Source organism: Corticium candelabrum, chromosome 20, assembly GCF_963422355.1.
Source record: "Corticium candelabrum chromosome 20, ooCorCand1.1, whole genome shotgun sequence".
Taxonomy (NCBI): domain Eukaryota; kingdom Metazoa; phylum Porifera; class Homoscleromorpha; order Homosclerophorida; family Plakinidae; genus Corticium; species Corticium candelabrum.
Genome location: NC_085104.1, coordinates 2,302,447 through 2,314,946, shown reverse-complemented (window position 1 = coordinate 2,314,946; position 12,500 = coordinate 2,302,447). Strand labels below are relative to the sequence as shown.

The following is a 12,500-nucleotide window of genomic DNA, read 5'->3' as shown; positions in this document are numbered from 1 at the left end:
GATGTGGGTTGTGTGTGTGTGTGTGTGTGTGTGTGTGTGTGTGTGTGTGTGTGTGTGTGTGTGTGTGTGTGTGTGTGTGTGTGTGTGTACATGTATGTGTATGTGTGTGGTCAAACATGATTTAATTCCATGTTTTGTACTTACTGTATACAGGCAGTCATGACATGGATCTTGTCGATGTGCACTTGAATGTACAGATCGAAGAGTTTTCTGAACAACAACTGGTCAGTAGCAGCGTCATTTATTACATACAGTTTGTATGACATTCTCCAACTTCTCACAGCAATTTGTTGTCGAAGCTATATCACTCATACTCAAGGTTAAAGAGAAACACATTGTTGTAGAAAGAGTCACTGGAGAACACAACAAGTGAGCTAATTGAAGAAAGCAGTTAACATTCAAATTATGTCTTTACAAACAGATTTATGTACAGGGTTCATGTGCTGTTTTACGTTCACGATGAGACGACTGGTGGCGTCATACCCGGGCCACACGTCGCCAATAAGCTGTTCAACAATTTAGCTGTTGCATCAGACAGTTATGAAATCAGCATACAAGGGATACAAACTTATGGTGACACATCTGACTGTGCTTACATGATGTGGTCAACATAAATGTTGTTTTGTAGTGTGTCAAGATCCATGTTCGGGGCATGGAACGTGTGATCAGGGCACCAGTCAATGTGTCTGCGACGGCTATTGGATTGAAAATCCATTCAAAGCAAATTTTGGTGACAAGAAGACCAACTGTGGTATATAATTATATTAATTTATACATAATAAAATAATACGTAAATTATTAGCGTTGCTGAAGAATTGATGGGATTTTGCAGATGATGGGATCATGAAATGTGTTCGGTTGTTTAACTGCTTGCTTGTATTGTACGTGATTGCATTGTTTGTATATATTGGTTCTATTTTTATGTTTTTCGTTGTGTGGAGTTGGTTATTGTTTATATGGTTGGATAAGCTGCTAACTAGAGACAGTCTTGGGGAGCAATTTGCAATGGCAGATTTAGCACGTGCTTGACCGGGGGTTAGTGTGGGGAGTAGAGGTGGGAGTGGGAGTGGGGTGAGGGTCGGGGAGTGAGGGTCGGGGGAGTGAGGGTCGGGGTAGTGAGGGTTGGGGTAGTGAGGGTCGGGGGAGTGAGGGTCGGGGGAGTGAGGGTCGGGGGAGTGAGGGTCGGGGGAGTGAGGGTCGGGGGAGTGAGGGTCGGGGGAGTGAGGGTCGGGGGAGTGAGGGTCGGGGGAGTGAGGGTCGGGGGAGTGAGGGTCGGGGGAGTGAGGGTCGGGGGAGTGAGGGTCGGGGGAGTGAGGGTCGGGGGAGTGAGGGTCGGGGGAGTGAGGGTCGGGGGAGTGAGGGTCGGGGGAGTGAGGGTCGGGGAGTGAGGGTCGGGGGTGTGAGGGTCGGGGGAGTGAGGGTCGGGGGAGTGAGGGTCGGGGGATTGAGGGTCGGGGGATTGAGGGTCGGGGGATTGAGGGTCGGGGGATTGAGGGTCAGGGGAGTGAGGGTGAGGGTTGGGGGAGAAAAGGTGGGACAAATCCGAGTTTGTGGGTGTGTCTTCTAATACAGTGAGCTCTAGACGGCAGAATATGTGTTCTAAACAAGGAGATGTGACGTCAGAAAACAAATCCTAGCAATCTAGTTTTAATTTTTTGGGGGTCAAGAAGTGGAGATTGAAGCAACATGCGTCTTGACCGCTTGGCAGCAAATCATTTACAATGACATTATAGTCTTATAGTCAAGAGAGACATCCTTGTGGATAAACAATAATATAGGTGCATTGAGTCAATTCTGTGTCATTGTTTTTCGCAACTCCGACTTCACGTACTTCAGGGATGACTTACATTATATCAGTCCTCTTGTACAGTAAGCGTGCACACTTACAGGTATTTTAGATGCACAATGGTAAGTCAAGCTGTTTTATAGTTATAGGACCATGTAGGCTCAGATTTGAAAACGGAGCCTTCTGGTCTTATTAGAGTACTTACCAATGACTCTGTTACATCAATTCACTTAGGAAAAAGTTTCCTCAAACTGAGTACACGTTTCTGCCCATCTGGATCTGCTTATGATTTCTCTGGTAACACAGTCAGTGAGCTTCAGGTGGACATTATATGTAGGATATCAAAATTGCAAACATTATTGGGACCGGGAATGTTCAAGTCAATGCTTTTGTGTGATATACTGTAGCTTTCATGCTTGTCGGTTGTGTAATATGTGGAGAGAAAGATTTAGATCATTTGACATTGATTAAGAGATTGCATACATAACATATGGGGTTACTGCTATGGTATTTCTGGAATGTTGCAATTAAGCAAATAAATTCGTGACAGAAGCATATAATATATTTGTATGGTCAATTGACAAATTATAAATTGTAACAAGCTTTTATATTGCTATTCTGGAAATTTGAGAGCAACTCCAGTATCCCCCCTCCCAACTGATGCAGTTCAGACTATGTAACACTGGTTGCCGACTGCTCTTTCCACCGACCATAGACAGGATAGAAGCAGACGCTACCACCCCTACGAATTTGTCTCAACTCTTGTTGGCAACATTGGCAAGGGTGGTGAACAGTACACGTCTGGCTGGGTGCCCCACCCCACCAGTTGCTTTGCTTCTCCTCGCCCTAGAGCCTTCATTTAAACCAATCGGAACAGTTTACAGAAGCTGCTGGAGTAGTACAAGAAGTTGTAGTAATCACAACATGTCCCGTGCAAAGCTAGGTTGGGGATACTGAAGTTGCGCCGAAATTTGCTTACCAATGTCACTTTGAGGGGCTTACTGTGTAGTATTGTTTTTTTGCAGTCGTTTGTTTAAAAATAATAGAAGCTTGGTTAAGAAACTGTAGTGTTTTTGTTAGGCAAGATGTTATAGTATCATGATGTTTTTTTCAGATTGGAGTGTTGTCTATGTAGTGTTGGTCAGTATTGTGGTCGGCATTGTTACACTAGTGGCTATGTGTACTTGTATTTGTGTTTACAAACAGTAAGTCACAATGTGTATCTGATGATTGATGTTTCGTAGACTGTGTTTGTGTTGTTTTGTTGCAGCAAGCGCATCAAGGCTAAACGGAGACGAAGGTATGCTTTGTTCAATGATGCAGAAGACGAGACGGCTCTTTCAATGTCGCTGTTGTCAAATGGTAATAGTTTTTGGGTGCTCAGTCTAGAGAGCGTATTGAATGAGTGACATAACTTGGGGGCTCAGACAACGACCTGGATAGGAAAACAAGCAGATTGAATGGATGGATGTTACATGTATGGGATATTGGAAGACACTTGTTGACAGAAGGAAATACACACACACACACACACACACACACACACACACACACACACACACACACACACACACACACACACACACACACACACACACACACACACACACACACACACACACACACACACACACACAGACACACACACACACACACACACACACACACACACACACACACACACACACACACACACACACACACACACAGACCTCGCACACAGACCTCGCACGCACACACACACACACACACACAAACCTCACACACACACACACACACACACACACACACACACACACACACACACACACACACACACACACACACACACACACACACACACACACACACACACAGATTATGATAGACAGACAGATAGGATGGTGAGATGGACACAGAACGAATGGATAGTGCCAATAGACAGGATTTGCTTTCTAGAAACGTATTTACAGCATTCCATGGTAATTTACATCAATGCTTTTCTTTCCTTAGGAAAGAACCAGAAAGGTAGTCTGATGGTCAGTGAGTCAGGGTCAGACACTGACAACGTACTATTCGATTCTACCAAGAAACCTTTTCAAACCAAGACAAGCAATGGCATGATCAAGAACAACCGAGCAAAGAGTCTGTCAAAGAAAATATAAGAAGGCTCGTTTTAGTGTATACCAAACTTGCAAGTTCAATACTTCTGTATAGTTCAGAGTTATAAAAATCGTTCACAATAGAGAATCTATGGTTTACTAACAGTTGAGGTTTAACTGGCACCTACTTTTATGTGCAGTCATTTGCTGCATATCTAGAGTACGGCAGAAGAGCAATATGGTGGCTTATTGACTGTAGCAAGCTAAGTTATGTGTTGTGCTCTTTTGCTTTGGCATGGTGGCTAGACAGTAGAGCAGTACAGGATAGTAAAGTGATTTGCGGCAAGAAAATTGCTTTGATTCTAATAGTTTGTTGTTGATTGGTTGTTTTTTCTAAGTGATGCAAACCAGTTAGTTTTAAGTGTACTTGTTGTGTTTTTGTCAACTACTTGTGTGGGGTGTTTACGCTTATATTGGTTCACTTTATTAGACGATTGGCAAATTGGTTTTTTCAGTCTTGCTTTTACGTTAGTAACTTTTATGGAATATTGGACTGTGCAGACGTAGGTAGGTATCGGTAGTTCAAGAATCTACAGACGAAACTATCAGGAGTATTTTAGTACTTCTAGTGGCAGTTTTGATATATGCCTGATAGCTACACTTGTGTCTGTGTATCTGTCTGTCTGTGTGTCTGTCTAGCTGTCTGTCTGTCTGTCTGTCTATCTGTCTATTTCGTTGCTCGCCACTCTGTCCGTCTGTCTGTCTGTTTGTCTGTCCCAGAATAGACAACAAACATTAGGTGATTTTGTGTCATTTTCCTTGTCCTTTGCCCACAGCTAAGTTGATGCTGTGTTCAACTCAGTTGGTTTAATCAAGTACCATTTTGTCTGGTTTGCAAACTCTGCTTTTTATCACCAGTCTATCAAAGGCATTGCTAAGGAAATTTCTACGTATGAAGAATTGACGATAAGTGCTTGTTCTGTTTCAAGCATACTAGCTTGCACCTATTTACAGTATTCTATGCAGTCCACTCAACATACTGGGCTAGGTTGAAAATACTCCATTGCTGTACTAATTTTGAGATCTCTTGTCGGGCTGTCGTCAGGCTGTACAGTCAGCAGCGTCAGCACTTCTTCACTGCACACTCGTTCCTCACGAACTCCAGTCCTCGTCCATGTAAATCCCACATTCTCGACGCTCTCCGTGTAAGGGTTGACAGAGTAGCTCATTTGACGAGTAGTAAAAACATATGAACTCCACATGGACATCATTCTGCTGCAATATCTTTTGATCTGTGACGGTCCGTAAAACGTCCCATTACTGACACCAATAGAGGCGACCTCAGTTAGGAATAGCTCCGCCCACCTGCTGCAGTCTCCGCCCAAGAACGAGGCGTACTTTTCGACCATAGCTCGTAGAGGGTCAGGAAACGCATCTCCTGCTGCAGGCCAGAAAAAGTCTTTCGCCGCAAACACGTAGCTGACGTTGTTGTCATAGCGTTGAAACCACAGAGTGGTGATGATCTCGAAGTCGTACTGCTTGAATGTGAGCACTTTGCTCCATTCGTTGGCTCCACCTACTGCCCTCCAAGTGAATGCGACCTGCCATATGCTGGAGACTTGTCTGTCATAGAAGGGGTAGAGGTAGTTCCCAGCCGGTTGAGATGCCACGTGCCAGGAGAGGTTATTGTTTAGCTGTTGGCAGCTTTTGTCGACGTCGTAGGAGAAGAACTGGGTGCCCGCGAAGGGGCTTGCCCACGTTCTGTTGTATGCGAAGATGGATAGAAACCGATTACAGTCTGCTGCCGGTTTTCCTGATGTAGAACCCCAGGTAATGTAAGTCTGGACTGCTTTGTGTAGGTCGTCGTTGTGTGAAGGGAATCCCGAAGGGGAGACACCAGGGTGACCTTTGACGACTGTGAGCACAAAGATGGTTAGAATCAGGACACAGTAATACATAGTCTTATGGATGGCAGAGGGTCTCGAGTCTGACGAGAACGGTAGCACGTGACGTGGACATCAAGGGATCTAATTATATTGTGGGGGTAGAGCTAGTGCTCTAGCTAGTCAATGCAGCGCTTGGCTACAAGCCTTTGAAAAAACTGAAATGCTATGTGCAGTAGCAAGGCACTCGTGCCGTGCAAACCTGTTTGTTTTCTATCATTGAACTTACAGGGCTGCAGGTAGTCTTACAGTGTGGAGCCTAATGTAGGTGTGAGATGAAGAGGCATTCAGTGCCTGGAGCCAATGTGAATGTAGACTGCAGATTTCTAGATATTATATACAATATCAAGGAATATGGAGTCTCTGGGGCACCACAGGGACACTGGTGCCTTGAGGCCCTGAGGCTAGTATCAGTCTGGCAAAGCAAGGACAACGTGAGTAAATGATAGAGTCTAGGAGCCTCTTGGAGCCAAGGGACGGTTTTCTGAAGTCAAGTTTGGCTCCTTTGCCATAGTAACAACAACTCTGAAATTAGTTACTTCGCTGTCGCTATAAGAGGTCTGTTGCTGGAGAGATCTCTGAGTCGGCTGTTGGATCGAGTCCTGTCAGACTCAATTTTGAGCACCGCGAGAAATTGATCCGTTGACATACCCCTCATACAGTCCAGTTGTTTCCAAGTGAATGCCACTTTGATGACAGTGTTTGAGTAACTAACCTCCGAGTAACTCCTGTCACCGACATCATAAATGCATACGGACTCCATCATGTTATAATGCAATTTTCTGTCAGTCGAGTTGGTCCAAGGCATTGACTCCATATCGACTGCTATCCTGCCGTACTGTTAGTCGAAGGAGTCGTCGTTTCCCTGCAGTTCCCTCCAAGGAACAAAACCTAATTACTTTACTTAATTAATAAGTAAGTCGAGTAAAAGTCCATTGTACTTCATGTCTTCTACAAAGTTGTGATCACTTGATATCTTAGTGTTTAAGTGTAGCACAGAAAGGAATTCAAAGTTACGAGAGGGCATGCTTTACTTGTGCTCTGAGTTTTCTTAAAAGCCCGACAGATTGCATACTGCAGGCACCTCGTGCAAATGAGCAAACAATATTTAACACATCTAGATCTACCAACAACTTTGCAAAGAGCTGCCAATTGCCTTAGTTAGGTATCGGGTATACAATATTGTATACCAAATTGCAGTAAGAAAAAATTTGTGTTACAAACCTGAAGTTGCGTGGTTAGTCTGTTGCTGGCAGTAAGAAGTCGTCTGCAGTCGCGATCTTTAAGTCAGCTGTTGGGGTCCTGTCGGGCTCGATGTCGAACACAGTGAGGATCTGATCCGTTTTCACGCGTCCTTGATAGAGTCCCGTTCTCGTCCAAGTGAACGCCACGGTGTCGATCGTGTTCGTGTAGCTGTAGACCGAGTAGCTCCTGTCGTGAATGATGTGAACATACGAACTCCACATATACACCATCTTGCTACAATATTCCGTCAGCCCAGTCGGACCAAAGTATTCAGTATCATCACCGCTCACCGTTACCATGCCAACGTCCAACCAGAATAACTCCGCCCACGTCTTACAGTTCCCGCCAAGAAACGAAACATACTTTTCCACCAACTCTTCCAGTACAGTAGGCAGCGCCGTTTCAGCGTCCGGCCAGAAAATGTCTTGTGCGTCAAAGATGTAGCTCACATTGTTAGGAGGATAAATTTGAAACCACAAGGTTGTAATAATAGTGAAATCATATTGTTTGCGTTTAAATACCTCCCTGATTTCGTTAGATCCGCCCACGGCATTCCACACAAATCCGACTTTCCAAAACACGTTGTTTAGTAACCTTGGAGTGTAGAAAGGATAGAGGTATTGACCCTCTTGAAGACTTGCAGCGTGCCAGGACAGATTCATTGTCAATTGCTGGCATGTCGTTTCGATGTCGTAGACGGAGTACTCGTTCGCTGTAAACGGACTCGTCCACGTTCTGTTGAGACCAAACGTAGCCTGAAATCGTTCGCAGTCGGGCATTGTTCTGCCGAGTAGGGATCCCCACGAGATGTAGGTTTGGACCGTTTCCATAATGGCAGCGTCGGGCTTGGGGTAGTCGGATGATGCCTCCTTCTTGGCGTGAATCTTGAAATTTGGGTAGGCGTGTGAGCGAAGTATAATGACGAGAGCGACAAGTAGGTGGAGAAATGGCTTCATCGCGTTTATAGTGTTGTGGTCTCTTGCTTTCTTGGTAGTCTACACTGTCAGATAGTGAGTCTGAGTGGCTTGATGAGCGGTTGTAAGCGAGAGACTGTAAGTCACGTGATCTTAACTTAGAGAGGGGTTGCAAAAGCGCATGTGATCACTACTGACACAGTGGCTCGTGAAATCTGAGTTTACTTAGAAGCTCGACAGATTGCATGCTTTAGACTTCGTGCACAAGACCAAATAACATTGACCACATATATAGACCTACCAACTGCTTTGCAAAGAGCAGAAATTGTTTTAGGTATGGAGTGCTACAATATACAATTTTTGTCTATAGACGATGCAGTAGCAAAACGTCTGTGCCATGGAAACTTGAAGTTGTTTACTCTTCTGCTGGCATTAGGTAGTCTACTGCAGAAGAAATCTTTAGGTCGGCTGTTGGAGTCTTGTCATATACGATGTCGAACACAGTGAGGATCTGATCCGTTTTCACGCGTCCCTGATACAGTCCCGTTCTCGTCCACGTGAACGCGACGTGATCAATCGTTTTCGAGTAGCCGTCGGCCGAGTAGCTCCTGTCATGAATATTGTGAACGTACGAACTCCACATATACACCATCTTGCTACAATAATCCGTCAGCTCAGCTGGACCAAAGTATTCAGTGTCGTCACCGCTCACCGTTACCATGCCAACGTCCGACCAGAATAACTCCGCCCACGTCTTGCAGTCTCCTCCAAGAAACGAAACATAATTGTCCACCAACTCTTCCAGTACAGTAGGCAGCTTGCCTTCAGTGTCCGGCCAGAAGATGTCCGCTGCGTTAAAGATATAGCTCACATTGTTGGGAGGATATATTTGAAACCACAAGGTTGTAATAATAGTGAAATCATATTGCTTGCGATTAAACACCTCCCTGAATGAGTTAGACTCGCCCACGGCATTCCACACAAATCCGACTTTCCAAAATATGTAGCTGTTCCGCGGTGTGTAGAAAGGATAAAGGTATTGGCCCTCTTGGAGACTTGCAGCGTGCCAGGACAGATTCATTGCCAATTGCTGCTGGCATGTCTTGTCTATGTCGTAAGCGTAATACTCGATCCCTGCAAACGGACTCACCCAACTTCTGTTGACCCCGAAGATGTTTTGAAATCGTTGGCAATCGGGCATTGTCTTACCGAGTGAGGATCCCCACGAGATGTAGGTTTGCACCGTTTCCATGATGGCGGCGTCGGGCTTGGGGTAGTCGGATGATGCCTTCTTGGCGTGAATCTTGAAATTTGGATCGGCGTGTGAGCGAAGCGTGACGACGAGAACGACGAGCAGCTGGAAAAATGGCTTCATTGCTTTTAGCTATGAAGTGTTGTGGTCGCTTGTTTGCTTGGTACTCTCTTGCTTCGTACTCTCTGAGTAGGTTATAATTAGTGAGGGGGTTGCAGGATGCAAGAGTGCGTGCGTTAGTTACAGACACCGCAAGTCTCGTGATCTAAGCCTATACACTCAAGGCGCTCGATAAACTGCATGTCGAACCCTATGTGTAAATGCTCGTGTCAGTTTATCGACTACTCTAGATCTTGTAAACAGGTGCGAAGAGCATGTAGATCATGTACAGACGAAGTGGTACAAAGGACGTACGGTCGGGGGACCCCGGAAGGGCACAGGGACTTCCAAAGACTTGTGGCGTGCAATGTGCCTTTTACTTTTTCACAAGATCCATGCATCGAAGCGGTTTGTCACTCTATAGTTGCTCCCCCGTCTTACCTGGTCCGGGGGAGACCAACTATGTGTCTGCCACAACCGGTCCAGGACCACTTCTGCTGCCTTAGCTGGTCCCTCGAACCAGTTGCGGTTGCTATAGTTGGTCTGGTATTGCTGTAGGTGGTCCCGAACCCTAACACTGACTCTAACCTTAACTCTAACCCATAACCCTAGCCCCGGGCCATGCATGCAGTCATGGCTAGTAACTAGGACCATGCAGTTGTCACGTGACAGGTTTATAGCTACGGCTTACTTCCCAGTCATACATAATTCATATACCCTTGATCGGACGCAAAGTATCAACAGAATTGATAATAATTTTTTGAGCCGACAAATGTATATCATGCAAACATATATTATTAATTAAATAATTATGTCATCAAACTTGCTTCTTCCATTGGTGGCTGTAAAAAGTCCCAAGCAATGAAAATCTTTAGATCAGCCTTCGGAGTTGGGGCAGACCGAATGTAAAACACCGTGAGAATCTCATCGGTTCTCACACGGCCCAGATAGACTCCCGTTCTCGTCCACGTGAACGCCACTTTTTCGACTGTGCTCGAGTAGATGTCCACCGAGTAGCTCATGTCGTCGACGTCGTGAACGTAAGAACTCCACATGTACACCATTTTACTGCAATATTCAGTCAGTCCGGTTGGTCCGTAGTACCCAGTGTCTTCGCCGCTTACTGTTACCATGCCAACGTCCCTCCAAAATAACTCCGCCCACGTCTTGCAGTTCCCGCCAAGAAACGAGACGTAATTATCCACCATGTTCGTCAATGTGGTAGGAAATGTCGCCTCGGCGTCGGGCCAAAACACATCCACAGCGTTAAAAATGTAGCTCTTGTTGTTAGGATAGACTTGAAGCCAGAGAACTGTGATAATTGTGAAATTGTATTCCTTGCGATTGAACACGTGACTTAAATTTTTGGCCCCGCCTACCGCATTCCATACGAATCCAACCTTCCAATAAGATTCCATACCTAGATGTTGACTGTAGAGAGGGTAGAGATATTGACCCGCGTCGAGACTTGCAACGCGCCACGACAGGTTCATTGCCAAGCGATTGCATGCTCCCTCAATGTCATACTCCATGAACTCGTTGCTAGTGAAGGGGCTCTCCCAGCTTCGGTTTGCACCGAAAGTCGCCAGAAATCGTTTACAGTCGGGCGTCGCCTGGCCGGCTGAAGATCCCCACGAGATGTAGGTCTGCACCGTTTCCATGACGGCAGCGTCGGGGCGTGGCCATGGTGAACGAGGTGCCTCGACTGGCTCGTTGTTGCTATTTGGATGGGCGTGCGAACGAAGGAAGACTACAAGAACAATGAGTAGCTCTGTCGGATGTCTGTCGAACTTCATCGCTGCGTGTGATCTCTCCCTGACGGTATTTGCGTAGCAATGCACTGCGCATGCGTGTAATTGTACGTGATAAATAACTATTGCTGTAATATTCAAAATTTGTGCATCTGTTGATAATCTACAACCGTGTTTAATTATTATTAAATTAACAAAACTAATCCCATTAATTAGCACTAATTAAATAATTAATTTAACTACACCGCAGCTGCTCGCTTGACGTCGGTATTCCAAGGTACGGTGAAGAATCACGTGACAGGAAATGAGATACTCAAAAGCCAATATCGTTCTGCTAGTGCTGGCTTTGACTGCTAGTGCAGGCGATGCTGCAGCAAACCGCAAGAACGTTCTATTCTTTGCCATCGACGGTGAATTCATCGTCATATTGGTCTTGCTTTTAGTCACGTGACGTTGTTGTTGCAGATCTTCGTCCTGAATTAGGTTGTTACGGATCCAAACAGGCCATCTCTCCACACATCGATGCTCTGGCAAGCAAATCGATGCTTTTCGAACGAGCATACTGCCAAGTCGCTGTTTGTTCACCATCAAGGTATTTGGATTAATATTAATTAAATAAAATGTAATTAAAATTAAAATTTTAGACTTAGGTAAATAAATGTTTTACTAAAATTATTGTAATTAATTAAAATAAAATTTTTACTTATTTTTTAAATTATAAATAAATTAATTTTAAGTATTTTTTACTAAAATTATTGTAATTAAGTACATTAAAATTTTTTCTTATTTTTTAAATTATAAATTGATTTTAAATAAAGTTTTTACTAAAATTATTGTAATTAATTAAATTAAATTTTTTATTTATTTTAAATAAATTTTACTAAAATTACAAATTTAGATTAAATAAAAAATGTAATTTAATTTAACTATAAACTTAGATACTAAAATCAAAATTTAATTAAATATGACATTTACTAAAATTACAAACTTAAATTAATTAAACTTTAATTTAATTTTATTTAAGATTATAAATTAATTCCAATTTGTTTCTAGAGACGAATTTATATAAAATGTAATTAATAAATGTAATTAATTAAAATTAAAGTCAAAATTAAATTTGTGTGAGTGAATGTGTGTGTGTGTGCGCGCGTGTGTGTGTGCGTGCGTGTGTGTGTGCGTGCGTGTATGTGTGTGTGTGTGTGTGTGTGTATGTGTGTGTGTGTGTTTGTAAATAAAATATAATTTTTACTAAAATTAAAATTTATTCTAAATTAAAATTTTAATGTAATTTATTTAAAATAATATATCAATTTGTGTCTACAGACACATTTTACTTTAAATTTTTGTTTTTCTGTGCCTTTACTAGAACGTCTCTTCTTACTGGTCATCGGCCTGACACCAATCATGTGTGGCTTATAAATGCTCAAGA

The 12,500-nt window shown here is 43.7% G+C and overlaps 6 protein-coding genes across 7 annotated transcripts in view; 2 read left to right on the top strand and 4 right to left on the bottom strand.

The window, feature by feature from the left end:
• Positions 1 to 4,269, top strand: part of LOC134195482 (dyslexia-associated protein KIAA0319-like protein) — a 19,885-nt gene extending 15,616 nt beyond the window's left edge. For both annotated transcript variants that reach the window (XM_062664502.1, XM_062664500.1), the window contains 7 exons: positions 154 to 224; positions 284 to 369; positions 434 to 573; positions 629 to 751; positions 2,901 to 2,991; positions 3,057 to 3,148; positions 3,779 to 4,269. In XM_062664502.1, coding sequence (XP_062520486.1) covers positions 154 to 224; positions 284 to 369; positions 434 to 573; positions 629 to 751; positions 2,901 to 2,991; positions 3,057 to 3,148; positions 3,779 to 3,930 — 755 coding nt within the window. In that variant the 3' untranslated portion in view covers positions 3,931 to 4,269. The remainder of the gene's footprint in view (positions 1 to 153; positions 225 to 283; positions 370 to 433; positions 574 to 628; positions 752 to 2,900; positions 2,992 to 3,056; positions 3,149 to 3,778) is intronic.
• Positions 4,270 to 4,760: 491 nt separating this feature from the next.
• On the bottom strand, positions 4,761 to 5,825 carry LOC134195877 (uncharacterized). Its single transcript, XM_062664967.1, has one exon. The coding sequence runs from the start codon at positions 5,823 to 5,825 to the stop codon at positions 4,899 to 4,901; it is 927 nt and encodes a 308-aa protein (XP_062520951.1). The 3' UTR covers positions 4,761 to 4,898.
• Positions 5,826 to 6,812: 987 nt separating this feature from the next.
• LOC134195888 (uncharacterized) lies at positions 6,813 to 8,101 on the bottom strand. Its single transcript, XM_062664977.1, has one exon. It carries the CDS (start codon positions 8,009 to 8,011, stop codon positions 7,049 to 7,051), a length of 963 nt encoding a protein of 320 aa, XP_062520961.1. The 5' UTR covers positions 8,012 to 8,101; the 3' UTR covers positions 6,813 to 7,048.
• A 62-nt stretch (positions 8,102 to 8,163) lies between these two features.
• Positions 8,164 to 9,414, bottom strand: LOC134195889 (uncharacterized). Its single transcript, XM_062664978.1, has one exon. It carries the CDS (start codon positions 9,342 to 9,344, stop codon positions 8,385 to 8,387), a length of 960 nt encoding a protein of 319 aa, XP_062520962.1. The 5' UTR covers positions 9,345 to 9,414; the 3' UTR covers positions 8,164 to 8,384.
• Positions 9,415 to 10,092: 678 nt separating this feature from the next.
• LOC134195896 (uncharacterized) lies at positions 10,093 to 11,123 on the bottom strand. The gene has a single exon (XM_062664990.1). The coding sequence runs from the start codon at positions 11,114 to 11,116 to the stop codon at positions 10,130 to 10,132; it is 987 nt and encodes a 328-aa protein (XP_062520974.1). The 5' UTR covers positions 11,117 to 11,123; the 3' UTR covers positions 10,093 to 10,129.
• Positions 11,124 to 11,375: 252 nt separating this feature from the next.
• Positions 11,376 to 12,500, top strand: part of LOC134195380 (iduronate 2-sulfatase-like) — a 4,011-nt gene continuing 2,886 nt past the window's right edge. Inside the window, exons 1-3 of the mRNA XM_062664399.1 lie at positions 11,376 to 11,481; positions 11,537 to 11,663; positions 12,438 to 12,500. The exon at positions 12,438 to 12,500 is cut by the window's right edge and continues 58 nt beyond it. Of these exons, the coding sequence (XP_062520383.1) occupies positions 11,376 to 11,481; positions 11,537 to 11,663; positions 12,438 to 12,500 (296 nt within the window). The remainder of the gene's footprint in view (positions 11,482 to 11,536; positions 11,664 to 12,437) is intronic.